Source organism: Chrysemys picta, chromosome 2, assembly GCF_011386835.1.
Source record: "Chrysemys picta bellii isolate R12L10 chromosome 2, ASM1138683v2, whole genome shotgun sequence".
In the NCBI taxonomy this organism is placed as follows: domain Eukaryota; kingdom Metazoa; phylum Chordata; order Testudines; family Emydidae; genus Chrysemys; species Chrysemys picta.
This window is the reverse complement of record NC_088792.1, coordinates 268,807,800-268,828,110: the sequence shown is the minus strand read 5'-3', so window position 1 is coordinate 268,828,110 and position 20,311 is coordinate 268,807,800. Positions and strand designations below refer to the sequence as shown.

At 47.7% G+C, this 20,311-nt stretch overlaps 1 protein-coding gene across 6 annotated transcripts in view; it reads left to right on the top strand.

The window, feature by feature from the left end:
* Positions 1-20,311, top strand: part of ATAD2 (ATPase family AAA domain containing 2) — a 101,041-nt gene that overhangs the window by 77,551 nt on the left and 3,179 nt on the right. For 4 of the 6 annotated variants that reach the window (XM_065586089.1, XM_065586090.1, XM_005288771.4 and 1 more), the window contains exons 25-27: positions 1,086-1,520; positions 11,573-11,706; positions 19,277-19,405. In XM_065586089.1, the coding sequence (XP_065442161.1) occupies positions 1,086-1,520; positions 11,573-11,706; positions 19,277-19,405 (698 nt within the window). The remainder of the gene's footprint in view (positions 1-1,085; positions 1,521-11,572; positions 11,707-19,276; positions 19,406-20,311) is intronic. The other 2 variants (XM_065586091.1, XM_008165172.4) reach the window with 1 other exon arrangement.

Genomic DNA, 20,311 nt, shown 5'->3' with positions numbered 1-20,311 from the left:
AATAGGAGGAATAGGTGCTCTCGTGGCATACCCCCATACACAATTTTTCATAAGGATAAGGTCATGTTATGCACACATCCAAAATTCCTACGTAAGGTGCTGTCGTCCTTCCATTTGAACCAACCTATCCACCATCCCTGCTTCTTCTCGAAGCCACATACCAATCAACCTGAAGCAACGCTACACGCCTTGGACGTTAGGCGAGCATTAGCCTTTTACATTGATAGAACAAAATCTTTCAGACAAACGCCATGCTTATTCCTCTCAACCACCGAACAATCAAAGGCAGCTGCTGTATCTCAACAACGTCTTTCCGAGTGGATTTCTTAGTGCATATACCTTTTTTTGTTATCAACTGCACAACCAGCTACCTCCACCCGGAACTCGAGCGCATTCCACTCACTCTCTCTTCACCTAGATTGCCCTTCTCAACAATGTGCTGATCACTGATGTTTGCAAAGCGGCCACCTGGGCATGCGCAGACACTTTTAGACATTTACCCATGATGCAGCATCAGATGCCCCACTAGGGCATCTGATGCTGTTCTTATTGGACACCACTCTGAAGCCCCAGCCCCAGTCACACAGTGGAACACGCATAGGGACATTACTTGAAGAATAAGAGAAAGTTACCCACTCTGTGTAGTAACTGAAATTCTTCGAGATGTGTGTCCCTATGGGTGCACCACTACCTGCCCTCTTCCCCTCTGCTACAGAGCTCAAAGATAAGTTTTGTGGTAGAGAAGGAATAGAGGGCAATTGGACTGCACAGCGCTATATATAGATACCATCTCCAGCGTGAGATGGGGAGGAGCACGTGTGCAGCCCAATGGGCATTGCTACCGAAGATCTCTGATCCCAGGCACAGGGGACACTGCCGCACCTTCAGTGGAGCCACCCATAGGGGGAGACATCTCGAAGAACCTCCGTTACTGCACGTGGTGAGTAACCTTCTCTTTGGTCATTTTTCTTGCTCATCAAGTAAGAAAGACTTGGGATGTAGATATCAATATTGAAAAATGATTTTGACAAATATTTTTGGGTTACTCTTGTGGTTTGTTTTCGTTTTTTTTAACTCTCTTGTAGCTTTATCAAAGAAAAAACCTCGCAGAAAGAATAGGTGGTCCTTGGGTAGTATAAAAAAGAGGAGGAAGATTTTTCAGTTCAATAAAGAGAACAAAATTCCAGAGGAAGAGCAGGATGAAATTGAGAGTGATGGAGAAGTGTTGCTGGAAAATCATGATTCCAGTGTGGATCAGACTGAAGCTGAGGTCACACGTGATTCTTCAGTGGAAGAAGGGGAAACTGCTCTTCAGGAACGGCAGACAAATGGTTGTGAAAACAAATCTGAGGCAGAAGGTGGGAAAGAGAGAGCCATCTGGGACAATGCTAAGCATGGATCTGAAAAGGAAACCAATAAGACTCCTGTACTTTTAGAACTGAGAAGGGAAAGTGAAGGATGTAATGGAGAAATTCCCAATTCTCAAATAATAGAAAACTCTGAAGAGAGAGATTGTAATGGTAAGTGAACAATCACAGAATCTAGAGATGAAAAGACCTAATAGCTCATTGATTCCCTCTTCTTATTAATGAAATATTGTTTCCTATTGTACATTTATTAATTTTAAACTTCTCAATTTCATCCTATTTTACTTTATATTTTTATTATTCTAAATAATGCTTTTCCATTCTTAATGTTGATATCCTTCAGATATTTTTATAAATGTTCCAACCATATGGGCATGGCTACACTTGCAGATGTAGAGCGCTTTGAGTTAAACCAGCCTTCGTAGAGCACAATAGGGAAAGAGCTGTAGTCTGTCCACACTGACAGCGCACTGGCGTGGCCACATTAACAGCTCTTGCAATGGCCAGAGAGAGCAGTGGTAGCTATCCCAGTATACAAATGGCTGCGACGTGCTTTTCAAATGGGGGGGTGGGGTGGAGTGTGACAGGGAGTGTGTTGTGTGTATGGGGGGAGAGAGAGTAGGTTTGGGGGGCTGAGAGCATGTCAGCATGCTGTCTTGTAAGTTCAGACAGCAACAGACCTTCCTCCCCCCGCCTGCCCCTCTCTCTCTCTCTCTCTCTCTCTCTCTCTCTCTCTCACACTCACAGCATTCCACAGTAATGGTTGCTTTGTCTCGGAGTAGATAAGCATGCCGGCTGTCAAACGGACCTTTCAAAGGGCATATCCAAAACAATGACGAGTGGCCACTTGACTTAAGGGGATTATGGGACGTTTCCAGAGGCTGATTAGAGCACAGTAATGCAACACCTCGTTCACACTGACACTGGGGTGCTCCAGCAGGGGAGCATCAAATGTTGTTCTACTCGCCGAGGTGGAGTACCAGGAGCGCTCTAGCTGTGGAGTCCGAGTGCTCTACGTGCCTTGCCAATGTGGACGGGTAGTGAGCTAGTGCGCCTGGGGTTCCTTTAATGCGCTGTAACTCACAAGTATAGCCAAGCCCTACGTTTAACTTTGTTTAATTTTAAAGTCTTTACTCTTAAATCAGTCCTCCTAACTGCGCCTAATCATCTGTTGCTCTTCACTCAGTTCCTTTTACTATATTAGTATTTTCCTGATAACACGGTGCCCAGAATTAAATCAGATATCCCAGGTGGAGTTGTACCAGAGATAGGACTGTTATCTCTCTGTCCTGTGATGTGATGCCTTTGTATTCTTTTCAAACTTGCCTTGCCTTTCTTATGCTGCCATATCACTGTGCAAACTCGTGTCTAATTAGCCACCCATTCTTACCCTGCCTCTTATGACATTACTGTTTTCTAGACTTGTGTCTAATTTGCCTCTTCATGAGGCATCCGGATTTATTTTTTTCTTCTTCTATTGCTGCGGCTTAATTTTTTACCGTCAGATTAGCATCTTCAGATGTATTTACATGTATTTCTTCAAGTTGAAATCTCACTTTGTTTTCCTATCCACTTTATTAATTTCTCCTAGATTCCTTTATCTTTATTGGCCTTCAAAAATGTTTGCGTCTCTTCCCAAATTAATATATTTTATTAGTAACCTGTTTATCCTCCTGCCTAGATCCCTTTTCAGTATCTATTTAGAAACATTTCTGTCATCTCGATAACTGGTCATTTGTAATAGCCCTTTGTGTGTAGTTCTTCAGCCAGATTCCAATTTATCCAGTATAGCTCATATCCAGGCAAGTGATGGTATTGAGAGATTTCAATTAAATGCTTAATTAAAATCCACGTACGTTATTTCCTCCCTTATTTTTCTTATATATCCAGTACCAACATCTTTATAAAATGACAGATTCAGCATGCAGTTCTCATCAGAAGTATCCTTTGGAAATACAATGTTCCAAATGATAGTTTCAGTGGCACTAATTTTTAGGAAGAAGTGGAGGGGACATTTAGTTTTTTTTTTCCCCTCTTTCTTATTTTTCCTTCCCTTTCTTGTCCATAACTGGTTGCTATATCCCAGATGTCTGTCTGGTCAAAATCCAGAGTAGAAGTGTGAAGTGACTGAGCTGCTAACAAAAATGCGTTTGTCTGTCTGTCTGTCTGTCTGTCTGTCTCTCTCTCTCTCTCTCTCTCTCTCTCTCTCTCTCTCTCTCAAAAACAGCTACTGCACTAGCAAACTGAATGGTAGCAAATGTTGTCTATATTGAAGAGGCACAAGCAGTGATCTGGGGAATTCGGACCAGTAAGTCTTAGATCTATAGGTGGTATATTGGTTGAAAAAATAATTTGAAAAAAATAGTGTCAATAAAGTAGTGGATAAAGTGGAACCAGTTGATGTATTGCACAGAAGTCTACTGAAGAAACTAAATAGTGAGGGTGTTGGAGGGAAAGTATGGTCATAGATCAAAAACTGCTTAAGAGACCAGAAACAAAGAATAGGAATAAAGGGTCAGTTTTCATCATGGTAAAAGGTTAATTGTAGGGTGCATCCTGGTTCCATCCTAAGTCCCATATTATTTAATATATTTATTAATGTTTTGTGTGCAGTGAGATAGCAAAACTTGCACATAAGACAAATTATTTAGGTTAGTCAAGTTGAGAATAGATTATGAGGAACTTCAGAGAGACCTTATCAAACTAGGAGAGTAGGCAACAGGATGGCAAATGAAATTCTTCATTCTTCTTCGAGTGATTGTTCATGTCCATTCCAAGCAGGGGTGTGTGCGCTACATGTACGCCAGCCGGAAGATTTTTCCCTTAGCAGCGTCTATAGGGTCGGCCTGGGCGCCCCCTGGAGTCATGCCTTCATGGCACCCAGTATAGAGCCCTGCCGACCCTCCACCCCCTCAGTTCCGCCTTACTGCCAGTGACAGCTAGCTGGAAGCAAGCACTTTAGCAGTGTCTTACAGCATACCGTGTAAATAGTTTTCTTAGTTAATAGTTATTTCTTTAATAGTAGTAGTTAGTTTGTTTGGGGGGTCCCGTCCCCCCCAACAACGTTTCCCCTTCTACGGTATGCCTGGGTCTCCAGGGTTTAAGCTCTGTGAGGACTGCGGCAAGTTTATGTCTAAGAGTGACCCTCACTCATCCTGTCTGCGGTACCTCGGAGAGAGTCACCAGAAAGAAAAGTGCCAAATCTGTAAGGGTTTCCATTCCAGAACCCTCAAAGACTGGCAACAGAGACTTAACATTCTGTTAATGGAGGCAGCGCTACGGCCACACTCCAGCCCAGGACCCGCCGAACCAGCACCCAGTACATCTTCATCGGTGTGGAGTGCTCTGGCGCTGACGGTGTGCGAATTGGCATCAACCAAGGACTCTAAGGCCCCTCAGCACTGCCACGGCTCAGGCCATAAGAAGCCGGCCTCGGTGTGGCACCGCTCTCAATCCCCGGTGCTGTTAAAGAAGAAGAGGCAGAAGAGGGGTTGGTCCCCTCAATTGAAACCCCAGGGGTCAGCGGTGTCCGTGAGTGACTTGGGACAGACTGCCTCTTCCCTGCAGCCTTCCAGGGTATCGTTGACTCCTGCCCCAGCCAGGGTCCAGTCGAGTCAGAACCCTCCTCGGTCCCCAGATCTCCAAGACGACCACCTGCAGCTACCATCGATGCCGAAGGCGTTCGAGGCTGCCCGAGACCTGATGCACCTCCCGGTGCCATCCTCCCCTGAAAGGAGGGACAAGTCGCTGGTGACTGCGTGCCCGCTCCCTTCACTCTAGGGGCAAACGGGCAATGATGGCCTACCATTCTCCATCTCCAGCATGGCTCGCACAGACAGAGGAACTGCACCAATCCTCGGCCCCTTGGCACCACTCACCGGTGACTCAGGGTACTGCTCCTCCATGGTCCTCCTACTTGGAGACCTCAGAGTCGGAGGCGGACTCTTATCGCTCCAGCAGATCGAGGAGCAGGAGGTCCAGGTCATGCCGGAGCCACCAACCCTACCTGGCACCATGGCCATAGCACTGGCAACCATCCTCCCAATGGCCTTTTTGGACACCCTGGGCATACCACCAGAGCCAGGGTCAGGCCCACGGTCCAAGATCCCAGTCAGCGTCTGTGTCTTCGGCATCCTTTTTCCTGCAAGCACTGCCGACACCGGTACCGTCGACTGAAGTGACAGCCCCGCTGTTACAACCAGCTCTGGCACCGACCCTCCAGTCAACGGCACTGCCAAGGGCTCTAGCTCCGGCACCGACAAGCTCAGCACCACCAGAACTAGCAACCCCTGCACCGGCCACGGTACCGAGTCCCCCACCACCGGCACCGTAGCCTTTCGAATACCGTGTGCTGAGAGACCCAAAGGGTGCTGAGGGTAGTGAGCAAGGTCCATTGCCAGTCTTCTCCTCATCCTCACCGGATGAAGTGGTCGTGGGGACATCGGCGGCCCCAGCTCTCGAGGACAATTGAGTTCTCCAGCAGCTTCTGCAACAGGCTGCCAAAGGCCTGAGGATACAGGCAGAGGAGGTGGCAGAGGAGTCGAACCCTGTTGATGGATCCGAGGGAGCGAGGATGTCCACAAGGGTTGCCCTGCCACTGATTAAAAACAGTAGTGGACTCAATAAAATCTCTGTGGCAGACCCCCTCTTCTCTGGCCCTATGGCCAAGAGAACCAAACGGCGCTATTTCTTACCATCTAAAGGGTACGAACATCTCTATATCCACCCTCCCCAGACTCTTTGGTCGATGCGGCCAATCAGAGGGAGCGCTAGGGTTTCCAAGGCTCCACCCCAAAAGATAGGGAGGCGAAAAGACTGGACCTGTTTGGTAGGAAGGCGTATTTGACAGGGGGCCTGCAATTCCGCATAGCTGACCAGCAGGCCATTGTAGGCAGACATGGGCAAAATACCTGCTCTGCGATGGCCAAGTTTCCAGAACTCCTGCCACAAGACTCTTGTGTGGAGTTCTCCACACTGGTGGGGGAAGGGAAGTTGGTCTCCTGGGTCTCCCTACAAGCGGCTTTAGACATGGCGGACGCAGCCTTGCATACTCTGGCTATGGGGGTGGTGATGAGGCGGGGTTCCTGGTTGCAGGTCTCTGGGCTGCCACACGAGGTCCAACAGGCTATACAGAACCTCCCCTTTGAGGGCTCGTCCCTCTTCTCTGAAACAACTGATAAGAGACTTCACAGTTTTGAAGGACTCTGGGGCTTCACACGCCTGCTATCCAATGCAGGCATTTTAGCCCTCAGCCTGCTCCGCGAGCCTACCAGCCGCAGAACCACCAGGATGCTCCTCGTAGGCGAAGCAAGAGTGGTAGGAGGAGGAGGCAGCATCCCTCCTCAGGGCAGAACTCTGGTCAGCCCAAGCCTCCGCCTGGGCCTAAACCCCCCTTTTGAAGGTGCGATCGAGGACAGCTCACCAGTTTGGACTCTGGATCCATCCCCTCTTACCTTCTCATCCCATCTATCCCCTTTCTACCGTGCCTGGTCCCGTATCACCTCACACCGTTGGGTGCTCCGCACAGTAGAGAGGGGATATTCCATCCAATTCTGTGCCCTCCCGCTCCTCCACTCCCCTTCCCCGCCCCTCTTCAGGGACCTCTCTCATGAGCAACTTCTAATTCAGGAAGTGCAGTCCCTCCTCTCGGTGGGGGCAGTGGAGGAGGTTCCTCAGGAGCTAAGGGGCAAGGGCTTCTACTCTCGGTATTTCCTAATACCGAAAGCCAAGGGGGGGGCCTCAGACTTTTCCTGGACCTGCAGCAGCTCAACAAGTTTGTAAAAAGGCTCAAGTTCCACATGGTCTCGCTAACCTCCATTATCTCCTCATTGGATTCAGGAGACTGGTACGCCGCCCTCTACTTGAAGGACACGTATTTCCTAATAGCAATAGTTCCACAACGCAGAGGTTACCTCAGATTTGTGGTGAGCAACGGCCACTATCAGTTTGCCGTCCTCCCTTTCGGCCTGTCAGCAGCCCCTCGAGTTTTCACCAAATGCATGGCTGTCATCACGGTGTTCCTGTGCAACCGCCAGATACAAGTTTTCCCATACTTTGACGACGGGCTGATCAAAGGCTGCTCCAGAGCCCAGGTGGAGGATCAGGTCGACTTCATAAGAAGGCCCTTCCTCGTTGAAAAGGAGACCTAGTTTGAGGCCAAATCCACTATGTCCCCTGTGCAGAGGGTAGAATTCATAGGTGCAGTACTGGACTAGACCCAAGCCAGGGCATAATTCCCAGAAGCCAGGTTCCGGTCACTAGGGGACATTATACGGGGCCTCAGGCAGTTCCCCACGACCACAGCAAGGAACTGCCTGAAACTGCTGGGACACATGGCTGAAGTCTTCCCGAACAACACCACGGCGATGTTTTATATCAGCAAACGGGGGTGCACGCTCCTCTCCCCTGTGCTGGGAAGTCCTCGCACTGTGGGACTTCTCCGTAGAGCATTCAATACACCTGCAGGCTTCATACATCCCCGGAGTACAGAACAAGTTGGTGGACAGTCTCAGATGAACTTTTCACAGCCACAAGTGGTCCCTCCAGCCAGACGTAGTGAGCTCAATTTTCCATCTCTGAGGTTCTCCCCAGGTAGACCTGTTCACCACATGCGGCAACAGGAAATTTCAACTGTTCTGCTCCTTCATGAATCACAGCCCAGGGGCCATCACGAATGCCTTCCTTCTCCCGTGGGGGGACCACCTGCTTTACGCGTTCCCACCGATACTGCTGGTCCACAAGGTACTCCTCAAGATCCGCAGGGACCGGGCTTGGGTCATACTGATAGGTCCACCATGGCCACGCCAGCACTGGTTTACATCACTCCTGGAAATGTCCATGGCGACCCCGCTCACCTTGCCATTGGTCCCAGTGCCCGAACCTAGAGTCGCTCCACCTCGTGGCCTGGATGCTCCATGGCTAAATACTGCGGAACTGACCTGCTCGTATCAAGTCAAGCAAGTTCTCCTTGGCAGTAGGAAGTCCTCTACGAGGGCAATGTACCTTGCCAAGTGGAAGAGGTTCTCTCTCTGGTCGGAGCAACGCACTCAGTCACCAATGCTCGCCCCGATACCGTTCATACTGGACTACCTCCTTCACCTTAAACAACAGGACCTCTCCTTGTCATCGAGTCCACTTGGCTGCCATCTCCGCCTTCCATCCGGGCGCAGATGGCTTCTCTGTCTTCGCAAACCCTATCGTCAGCCGTTTCCTCAAAGGCCTCAACAGACTCTTCCCGTAAACACATCAGTCTGTCCCGGCTTGGGACCTTAACCTGGTCCTCACCAGGCTTACAGGCTCTCCATTTGAGCCGCTGGCAATGTGCTCCCTGCTCTCTCTCTCTTAGAAGGCGGCATTCCTCGTGGCAATAACCTCAGCTAGGAGAGCGTCGGCGCTTAGGGCCCTTAGATCTGAGCCCCCTTTCAGTTTTTTATAGGGATAAGATCCAGCTCAGGCCTCATCCGGCCTTTCTCCCTAAAGTTGTCTCCCAGTTCCACATGAGCCAAGACCTCTTCCTCCCAGTGTTTTACCCCAAGCCACACTCCTGCGATAGGGAGTGTAGGCATCACTCATTGGATGTACGCAGGGTGCTGGCCTTCTATATAGAGCAGAGGTGGGCAAACTACGGCCCACAGGACCATCCTGCCCGGCCCCTGAGCTCCCGGCCAGGGAGGCTAGCTCCCAGCCCCTCCCCCGCAGCCATGCTGCTGTGTGGGGAGCGCTCCGGCCTGCCAGGCTGCGCGGCTTGCGCCCGCCCACCTTCCAGACTTTCCAATAAGCCAGTCCTGCCACTCTGAGCAGCATGGTAAGGAGGCGGGGAGTGGTGGAGTTAGATATGGGGTAGGGGGTCCTGAGGGGCAGTCAGGGGACAGGGAACAGGGGGTGGTTGGGGGGCGGGGTCAGGGGATGGGGAACAGGGAGGTTGAATAGGCATGGGAGTCCCGGGGGGCCTGTCAGAGGCGGGGGGGTGGATAGGGATCGGGGCTGTCAGGGGACAGGGAGTGGGGGGTAGGGGATGATCAGGGGACAAGGAGCAGGGGGGGTTGGATGGGTTGGGGGCTCTGAGGGCCACGGGAAGTGGGAGGGGTGGATAGTGGGCAGGGTCCAGGCTATTTGGGGAGGCACAGCCTTCCCTGCCTGGCCCTCCATACCGTTTCGCAACTCCGATGTGACCCTCAGGCCAAAAAGTTTGCCCACCCCTGACATAGAGGACTAAGCCGTTCCGGAAGTTCATCCAGCTTTTTGTAGCAGTGGCGGACAGAATGAAGGGCCTCTTGTCTTATCCCAGCGCATCTCGTCGTGGATCACATCCTGCATTTGGGAGTGTTATGACCTGGTGAAGGTGACCGCCCCGCCGATCACTGTTCACTCCACCAGGGCTCAGGTCACCTCAGCTGCATTCCTGGCGCAGGTCCCCACCCAGGAAATCTGCAGAGTGAAAATGTGGTCCACATTTACGACACACTATGCGATCACACAACAGGCTGGAGATGATGCAGCCTTGGACGAGCTGTGCTCCAATCAGTAGATGACTCCAACCCCACCTCCTGAACTTTGGCTTGTGAGTCACCTGGTTGGAATGGACATGAACAATTGAAGAAAAAACGGTTACTCACCTCGTAACTGTTGTTCTTCGAGATGTGTTATTCGTGACCATTCCAATACCCACCCTCCTACCCCTCTGTCGGAGTAGCCGGCAAGAAGGAACTGAGGGGGTGAAGGGTCATCAGGGCCCTATATTGGGCACCATGATGGCGCGACTCCAGGAGGCGCACAGGCTGACCCTACGGACGCTGCTAAGGGAAAAATATTCCGGCTGGCATGCACGCGGCGCGCACACACCTGGTTGGAATGGACATGAACAACACATCTCGAAGAACACGAGTTAGGAGAAGGTGAGTAACCGTATTTTGCCAAGTGCAAATTGAGACACATCAGAACTTTTAACTACTCGTATACCTTATAGTTTTCTAAATTAATTGTGTCAACTTGGGAAGGGACCTGGGTGTCATTGTGGACAGCTCAGTGAAGACCTCTGCTCAATGTATAGCTGCAGTCAGAAAAGCAAACAAGATATTAGGATGCATTAGGAATGGGGTGGAGAATAATATGGAAAATATTGTATAACTCAACAGTGCAGTCTCCTCTAGAATAGTGTTTCTCAACGACTGGTCTGTAGACCAGCGCTGGTCCCTGAGATTTCACTGACCCAGTTTAGAAAAGCAGCAAGCAGGTCCCTGGAATCAAAAAGGTTGAGAAACACTGCTCTAGAATATTGTGTGCAGTGGTGATCACGCCATCTTAAAAAAAAAAAAATTATAGGGTTCTGAAAAAGGCGATAAAAATGATTAAGGGCATAGAAAAATTCTTATATAAAGAGAAATTGTAGAGACTGGGATTGTTTATCTTGAAAGAATATACTTTTTCAAACAGTATGCAATTAAACTGTAGAACTCATTGTCACAGGATGTTGTTGGGGCCAAAAATTTAGCTAGATTCAAAAAGAGATTGGACACTCTCTTATGGATAATAGGAATATCCAGAGGTGTTATAGTTAATGCAAACAATTCTTGGAAGAGATATTAAGCCTTATGCTCCAGTATTTAAATCGTTTAACTGCTAGGGATTAATTGGGGGGGAGGGTGTGATTTATCCCACATCTGCCTCATGTAAGTTTTTTTGCACCTTCCTCTGAAGTATCCAGTGTTGGATACTGGACTAGATGGACTGTGGATCTGATTCAGTATAGTAATTTGTGTGTGCCTATAAATGTTACCTAATTATGATTTTCTCCCCAGTCTTTCCCATTTGAGAAACCATTTGAGTGATTTTTACATTAGCCACTTTGAAATCCATGTATACAGTTAAGAATTTATGCTTAATCAGCTAATAAGATTTTAGCATTTCATTACAGCTTTAGATGCTTTCATCTAGAGAGGGTTTTTTGGGACATGGCATGGTGAAGTCTGCACTGCCTCTTGTGTGTACTGGAAAAGAAGCACAAACCAAACATCTCAAACTGGGAAATGCCAATAACAGGAAATCACTGGGCAGTGCAATTTCCATTTTGAAGCCCTGCCTTTGGCACTCCAGAGAGAGAGGACATCCTAGTCTAGTTCAACAGAACTGTTGGATCTTTGGTCTATGAATTAATCCAGATAATTTGATAGAAATCCTGATTTTTAAAGTTTAATTTTTCATCCTAGATGTGTGTGTACTTCGTATGACCCGTTGTAGACGTTCTCAAGTAGAACAGCAGCAGCTCATCAGTGCTGAGAAAGCCATAGAGATCCTCACTGAGCCAGCTTCCCCTCTTATTGTGGACTACGAAGATCTTAAAGTATGTATACTTTCTATTTTCTGAACACTGAAGTAGGGTTAAATAAGCTAATAACTTGCTATAACTGTCATTGGTTAATTGAAGATTGAGATAATTATAGCTCTTACTTTTTCCCTGATGAAAATGGTGGTGGCCTTCTATTTCTGCCTTCCACTAAATCCTAGAAAAGATCAGTTACAGTCCAGATTTTAATTCATAAAAGGACTTGTTAAATTTTGGAACCACATATTTAAAAGCTTTTAGTAGTGTTTGTTTACTATGATCATGAAACTTTTTAAACTTAGGTTCCTAATATAAAGATCTTATTTCTGGTAGGAATGCATTCAAAACATAGTAAATTAGCTTCAGGCTCCAGTTCTCTCTCTCACCAAGTTTGTTTGGATAAGGTGGTAATATGTACTTAATTGATTTATTTCAAAACATGATGTTACAACTTTTCTTTGAGTGATGGTCCCTATGTTTATTTCATACTTGGGTATGCATGTGCACCATGCTCCTGAGTCTTGAATTTTTGGTAAGCGGTGGCCGTTGGTCCATACATGCACCATAGCTGTCCTCGTACTCCAAACTGAGCGCATAAAAGGCGGCCTGATGCCTCTCCAGAATTTGAGAGAGTCAGGAACCAAGGCTTAATTACTTGATGGAGAAAGCAATGCGATCCCAGTCAGATCGGGGCCAGGGCTGCCTCTCCTCCCCCCCACCCCCAATCCCTGGTACATTAATCCTATCAAGCAGTCAGTGCCCCTTTAAGCACAAGTGCAGGGACGGCGGCTAAGACTGTTAAGCCTAAAAAGGAGGCTTCCCATAAGATTAAGGGGCACGTTCATAGGCATAGGGATAAACAGTCTTCAAAGACTGCCCAGAAGAAAGAGGATCTCTTCCTGGCCATGTCAAAGTCAGGAGAGCCTGCGCACGTGGGCACTAGGGACTTAGGCACAAATAAATCTTTTTAGCAGGAGAAAGTGGCATTCAAGGATACAGATCTGTCAGTTCAGCACTAGTTCCAGTAGCTAAGGACAAACAGCCTCTGGTGCTCCCTTCCATATCTAGAGTCAACGTGGTGCCTATAATGTGGCCCCAGATGGATCCGACTTCTACTCTGACCAAAGAAGCTTCGGATCCGACGGTCCACCAATGGACTCTCCCTTCATCCCAGCACAGCCTCAGGCCTATGTCTCCCAGAGAACATTTTTGTTCTCCCTGTCCTCATTCATCTCTCCTATTGGAACCATCTCTGTTCCGGGTCATTGTTACTCCAAAGGAAGAGGCTATCCCAAGGATGCAGTTGTTCTCACATCCCACCTGCCAGTCTCGGTATGCAGACATTGCTACTCTGTCCCACCAGTAATCCAGGATCCAACCTTTTCTTCCCATGAGTCGGAAGTGCCTCAGGCATCTCTGTAGCAGCAGGTAGAGGCGGCCCTGCACCTAAGCCCTTAGAAGATCTGGGTCTGGGCCTTGGGCCAGACATGATTGGCAAGGGACAGGTAGTACCTTGTGCTATGGGGTCCTTCTCCCATGCCAGTTGATCTCTCGTACTGGCACTGCTGAGGGCCATGGGAGCCCTTTCCTAGACACCCAGGATCAATACATGAGCCCTATTTACCATTGCCTGGCCAACACCAACCAGCCCGTTGGAGTATTTAGAAGATGAAAGCAAGCTAGCTCTGCGGACAATTTCATCGTTTTCACTGGATGAGGCAGTTAGTTCATCTTCAGACAGTAGGAGGTGCTCCTGCACAGGGTGGTGTCCGAGCTCCAGATTCAGCTTGTGGAAGTTCAGGAGCCTCAGCACAATTGCTGGACATTGTGCAGCCTTTCACTCCCAGCTGGATGACCCTCCAAGTCAACAAGGCCATCAGGGACCCAGCAAAGCTTCTGTGGCACACTTCTGCTTCTTGTGCTCCCACTGCAAAGAAGGCCAAGAAGCATTACTTTGTTCCATCCACTTCGTTTTATTCTCGCACCCACTACCTAACTCTTTGGTGATACAAGCAGCTACCAAGAGAACAAGGCAGCAACACCCAAAGGCTATTCTGTTTAATAAGGGACACAAACAGCTCAACCTCCTAGGAAGAAGTCTTCTCTTCCATCTCCCTCCATTTCAGGATCTGAAACTATCGGATTCTTCTAGCTAAATGTGATTTTACCAATAATGCCAAGTGTGACGAAGTGGAAATTTTCTATAATATTTGTGTGTGCCTCAGTTTCCCCGATATGCTGCATTGTTACCCATTAAAAGGGAGGAAAGGACTGTTTTCTCTCAGCAAGCTTGTGGACAAGGGGGATCCAGTGGACATAGTGAACTTAGATTTCCAGGAAGCCTTTTGATAAGGTCCCTCACCAAGGCTCTTACGTAAATTAAGTTGTCATGGGATAAGAGGGAAAATCTTTTCATGGATTGAGAACTGGTTAAAAGACAGGGAACAAAGAGTAGGAATAAATGGTACATTTTCAGAATGGATGGGTAACTAATGGTGTTCCCCAAAGGTCAGTCCTAGGACCAATCCTATTCAACTTATTCATAAATGATCTGGAGAAAGGGGTAAAAAGCGATGGGGCAAAGTTTGCAGATGATACTTAACTGCTCAAGATAGTTAAGACCAAAGCAGACTGTGAAGTACTTCAAAAAGATCTCACAAAACTAAGTGATTGGGCAACAAAATGGCAAATGAAATTTCATGTGGATAAATGTAAAATAATGCACATTGGGAAAAATAACCCCAACTATACATACAATATGAAGGGGACTAATTTAGCTACAACTAATCAGGAAAAAGATCTTGGAGTCATTGTGGATAGTTCTCTGAAGACTTCTTCAGAGATGTGTGCAGCAGTAGTCAAAAAAGCAAACAGGATGTTAGGAATCATTAAAAAGGGGGTGGAGAATATATTATTGCCCTTGTATAAATCCATGGTACACCCTCATCTTGAATACTGCATACAAATGTGGTCTCATCTCAAAAAAGATATACTGGCATTAGAAAAGGTACAGAGAAGGGCAACTAAAATGATTAGGGGTTTGGAACGGGTCCCATATGAGGAGAGATTAAAGAGGCTAGGTCTCTTCAGCTTGGAAAAGAGGAGACTAAGGGGGGATATGATAGAGGTATATAAAATCATGAGTGATGTGGAGAAAGTGAATAAGGAAAAGTTATTTACTTGTTCCCATAATATATGAACTAGGGGCCACCAAATGAAATTAATGGGCAGCAGGTTTAAAACCAATACAAGGAAGTTCTTCACACAGCGCACAGTCAACTTGTGGAACTCCTTGCTTGAGGAGGTTGTGAAGGCTAGGACTATAACAGCGTTTAAAAGAGAACTGGATACATTCATGGAGGTTAAGTCCATTAATGGCTATTAGCCAGGATGGGTAAGGAATGGTGTCCCTAGCCTCTGTTTGTCAGAGGGTGGTGATGGACAGCAGGAGAAAGATCACTTGATCATTACCTGTTAGGTTCACTCCCTCTGGGGCACCTGGCATTGGCCACTGTCGGTAGGCAGGATACTGGGCTGGATGGACCTTTGGTCTGACCCAGTACGGCCGTTCTTATGCTCAGGCTAAGAGACATAGGTGGGGATATAGATTTCCACACCTTTCTGCAGAGGAGCTAAGCAACATTCATCAGCTCAAGAACAAAGGACTGGAGAAGTGGGGGATAAGAGTTGGCTGCTGGAAGGAGTCGGGGCTCTCATCTGGAATCTGGCCAAGCAGGTCAGATGGAGACATGCACAGCTTGAACAATGAGGTTCATTACAGCTTCTCTGGGCTAATCAGAGTGGTCTGTTTTAACCTTCAGTTCTTCTTTGAGTAATTGCTCATGTCCATTCCAAGTAGGTGTGTGCGTGCCATGTGCACAGTTGTTAGAAGGGTTTTTCCCCTAGCCGTAGCTGTCAGGTCAGTTTAGGTGCCCCCTGGAGTCGTACCTTCATGGTGCCGCATATAGGGCCCTGCCAACCTACCGCCTCCTCAGTTCCATTTTACCGCCAGTGATGGTCATTGGAGCTGAGTGTCTCTTCTCTTGCTTCGGCAAGTGTTCCCCTAGTGGTTTTTATTCTTCCAGCCTGTAAATAGTTAGATGGTACTAGTTGTAGTTCAGTTAGTTAGTTAGTGTTTGGGGCCCTCCCCCACATTTGTTTCCCCCTCTTAGAGTTCAGGGCATGCCTCGATCCCAAGGTTTTAAACTGTGCGGGACCTGCCACAAACTGATGCCAAAGGGCTATTTTCCCAACACCTGCTTGAAGTGCCTGGGGGAATCCCATCAAACAGATCAGTGCAAGACTTGCAAGGGATTCCACCCCAGAAACAAGAAAAGGGACTTCAGGCTTAAGCAACTCCTCATGGAGGCAGCCCTTCATTCCCCAACCGGCCCCGGGCCAGCTAGACCCAGCACTCTGCACATCTGGAGTGCAGCGGCCTTGGTTAGAGAGGCTACGGCACCGAGGAAACTCTATGCATAGAAACCCTCAACACTGTCCCTCCCCGGCATCGAAGTCCGCATCTTCAGCAGCAGCACAGTATGCTTGCACTCACTGGTGCCTCACAAGAGACACAAGAAGACTTATAGAGGGCGCTCGCCCACGATTAGAGCAGCTGGGACAAACCGCTAACGATGTACGTCCCATGCAGGAGCACCTGGTGCTTATCTCTCAGGAGGTGGCACTGGTGACTTTGAGCCAGCACAGGTGTCCATTGAGTCCAGTGCCAATGGCTTCCCCTGTTAGTGTGTCAAGTGGAGGAGTTGGAGCTCCCTTCCACTCCAGACACATTCAAGGTGGCTAGGGACCTGATTGCTATGACTGCACGGCAGTCCTCTGCCAGGCGAGACAGACCTCCAGCACCTCAAGTGAGCGCGGCACTGTCCCCTTCCCCTTGGCACCATTCCCCGACACCGTCCCACTGGGCACTGCCATGGTCTCCATGCTTGGAGTCTGTCATTGGACTCAGAGGTGGAGTCCTACTATTGAGGTGCAGCCGACATTGGTCAGAACAGTGCTGCTATATGCAGGAGACAGGTCAAGCCCCCCCTGTGGTGCTGCGGTCGGCAAAGTGGCCATTCTGGACCGTGCGGGCGTGCCATCAGGCCCATTGTCCCTACTCCAGAGGGCCCCGGTCCGTCGCCTCGGAAGTGCGTGCTCCTCCACTGCCCAGGGACCTTCTCCCACCACGTGGCACTGCGGCGGGTTCGGACCTCGGCACAGAGACTGGTGCAGATGCCAGCACCGAGGCCATCAGTTCCATCGAGCTGACCTGCAGTCAAGGTACAGGCCTCTTTGGGCACCTCCACCACCTATGTCCTTCCCCTTCCCTCCACCAATGGCTGTATTGGGATCCTTGGGCGGGCATATAGTGTCTCTTGAGAGTCTGCCAGACTGTCTCCTACAGCATCACTGTCCAGGATCATTATCAGTACAGAGTGCTCCTATTCAGCCTCTCGTCCGCGCCCAGGGTATTCTCCAAGGTTCTCTCTGTCATAGTGGCATGCCTGCAAACACTGGGTATTGTTATCTACCCATATTTGGATGACTGCTTCCTTAGGGCTTCCTCATTCGAGGACACAGTACGAGCCACCCAGACGACCATGCGCACATTTTCACAGCCTTACCACTGCTATCCCAGCTTCTAAAGCTTTTTTGGGGGTGATGCAGCAGTGAGAAAATTATTTCCTCCTTCTGCTCCTCTTCGAGGGACCAAAATTGCTGGGGCTTTTCAGCCCTGAATGGGAACGCCACCTAACTGAGCTGCTTCTGTTTGTTCAGTCATCTCCTGTTCCACAGTAGAGCAGACCAAATGGGGCAAGTTGAAGAGTCTCAGCCCCTTTCCCCTGGAAAAGTCTGTGGCTATACTTACCTGCATGCCTCCAGCTTTCATCCAGACCACACCACACGATCCATTGTCTACAGCCAAGCTCTTAAGATACAACCGCATTTGCTCCAACCCCTCAGACAGAGACAAACACCTACAAGATCTCTATCAAGCATTCTTACAACTACAATACTCACCTGCTGAAGTGAAGAAACAGATTGACAGAGCCAGAAGAATACCCAGAAGTCACCTACTACAGGACAGGCCCAATAAAGAAAGTAACAGAACGCCACTAGCCGTCACCTTCAGCCCCCAACTAAAACCTCTCCAGCACATCATCAAGGATCTACAACCTATCCTGAAGGACGATCCCTCACTCTCACAGATCTTTGGAAACAGGCCAGTCCTCACTTACAGACTGCCCCCCAACCTGAAGCAAATACTCACCAGCAACCACACAACAAAAACACTAGCCCAGGAACCTATCCTTGCAACAAAGCCCATTGCCAACTCTGTCCACATATCTATTCAGGGGACACCATCATAGGATCTAATAACATCAGCCACACTATCAGAGGCTCGTTCACCTGCACATCTACCAATGTGATATATGCCATCATGTGCCAGCAATGCCCCTCTGCCATGTACGTTGGCCAAACCGGACAGTCTCCATGCAAAAGAATAAATGGACACAAATCAGATGTCAAGAATTTTAACATTCAAAAACCAGTTAGAACACTTCAGCCTCCTTGGCCATTCAGTTACAGACCTCAAAGTCGCAATACTCCCAACAAAAAAAACTTCAAAAACCGACTCCAATGAGAAACTGCAGAATTGGAATTAATTTGCAAACTGGACACCATTAAATTAGGCTTGAATAAAGACTGGGAGCGGATGGGTCACTACACAAAGTAAAACCTATTTCCCCATGCTAATGTTTTTTCCCTTTTTCCCCTACTGTTACTCTCACCACCTTGTCAGCTGTTGGAAATGGGTCATCCTGATTATCACTACAACAGTTTTTTTTCTCCTGCTGATAATAGCCCACCTTAATTGATTACTCTCATTATTGTTAGTATGGCAACACCCATTTTTTCATGTTTTGTGTGTGTGTGTGTGTGTGTGTGTGTGTGTATATCTTCCTATTGTATTTTCCACTGCATACATCCAATGAAGTGGGTTTTAGCCCACAAAAACTTATGCTCAAATAAATTTGTTAGTCTCTAAGGGTGCCACAAGTACTCCTCGTTCTTTTTTGTCTCCCAACCCACTGATTCTCTGGGTTATCTGGCTATATTTCCTTGGGGTGAATGAAACTTAAGGGCATCTTATGGCCTGACAGCCACTCCTGAAGGCACTGCATTTCAACATCCATTCCTCTTGTCAAGTGAGGCAAGATGTAGTTACTGCTGGAATGGCTTAGTCATTTAAGAGTCACTTCCTGCTGTTCTGGGAGAAGAGTTAACTTGTAACAGTAATCTCTCACATGACAGTGTTGTGCTATTGCTGGTCTGGCTCAGAATTTTCAGCTTCCTTTTTCTCTGAAGTATAAAAAAATAACTATTTTTGCTTAACACTAACAGGCATAGCTCAATTCTTTCTGAAAACTATTCTCTTGTGTATTACTTTTTTGTTAATGATACAAAAGTCCCCAGTTATTTTGCCATTGAAATGTCCTGTCTTTATTATATATGTTCAAATTGTCAAAAGCCTATGCAGATTTTTAACACAATTTTAAATGTATACATTTCTCCCCCCCAGAAACTGTTAAAGATTGTCACCGAAAAAAGTAGAGACTACAATATATTTCACTTGGAAAAACTTTATGCAATACTCAGCCAATGTATTTATCGACATCGCAAAGACTATGACAAGACCAAATTAATACAGGTAAACATATTTAAATATTAAATCACTCTTGTTTAAATGTTAAATAATCAACTGCATTCTACTTATAAAACTGATATTTGAGTATTCCTGATGTAAAGATTATCTTGTTTCATTTTCACTAATCTCTCCGCATCTTAGCCTGTCTGAAATAAATTATTGATCTCAGTCTAACGGACATGTATCCATATCACAAAACCACCATCGTATTTGGCACAATTGTTGGCAGATTCAGCAGACAAAAAAATTGAACATGGAGACAGTCTCACCCACACAATTTTTTTCAAAACATTAAACCACATATGTACTCTTCAGAGCCAGCATTTTGGAACAAAAAGTATACAAAAAGGGCCCCCACTCTGTTATTTCCTCTCTTTTCGCCTGCCTGTGCAGGCACAAAATCCAGCTTGTCCCTGTGGCAGATTAATCTTTTATTATTTTGCAAGTATAGTCATTTAAGCTTGTTTTTTGTGGGTAGTGTTTAGGTTTGTGTTCATGAAGGATTCATCTACTTTATTAGACATGGAGCAGAAAGGGGTGTTTCTCTTGCTCTTTGAGTGATTGCTCATGTCAATTCCAAGTAGGTGTGCATGCACCGCAAGCACGATCGTCGAAAGGTTTTCCCCTAGCACCCGATACAGTTGGAGGCATCGTATCTGCTGGGTACAGAAAACGAACTGGCTGATTGCCTTATCAGATCCTTTCACGGCCACGAATGGTCTCTCCAACCGGATGTTGTCAGCAATATCTTTGAGGTGAGGATCTCCCCAGGTATACCTGTTCACGACATGAAGCAACAGGAAGTGCCAGCAGTTCTGCTCCTTCCTGAATCATAGCCCCAGCTTGATCGCGGACGCCTTTCTCCTCTCGTGGACAGGGCGCCTGCTGTACACGTTCCCACCATTTCCT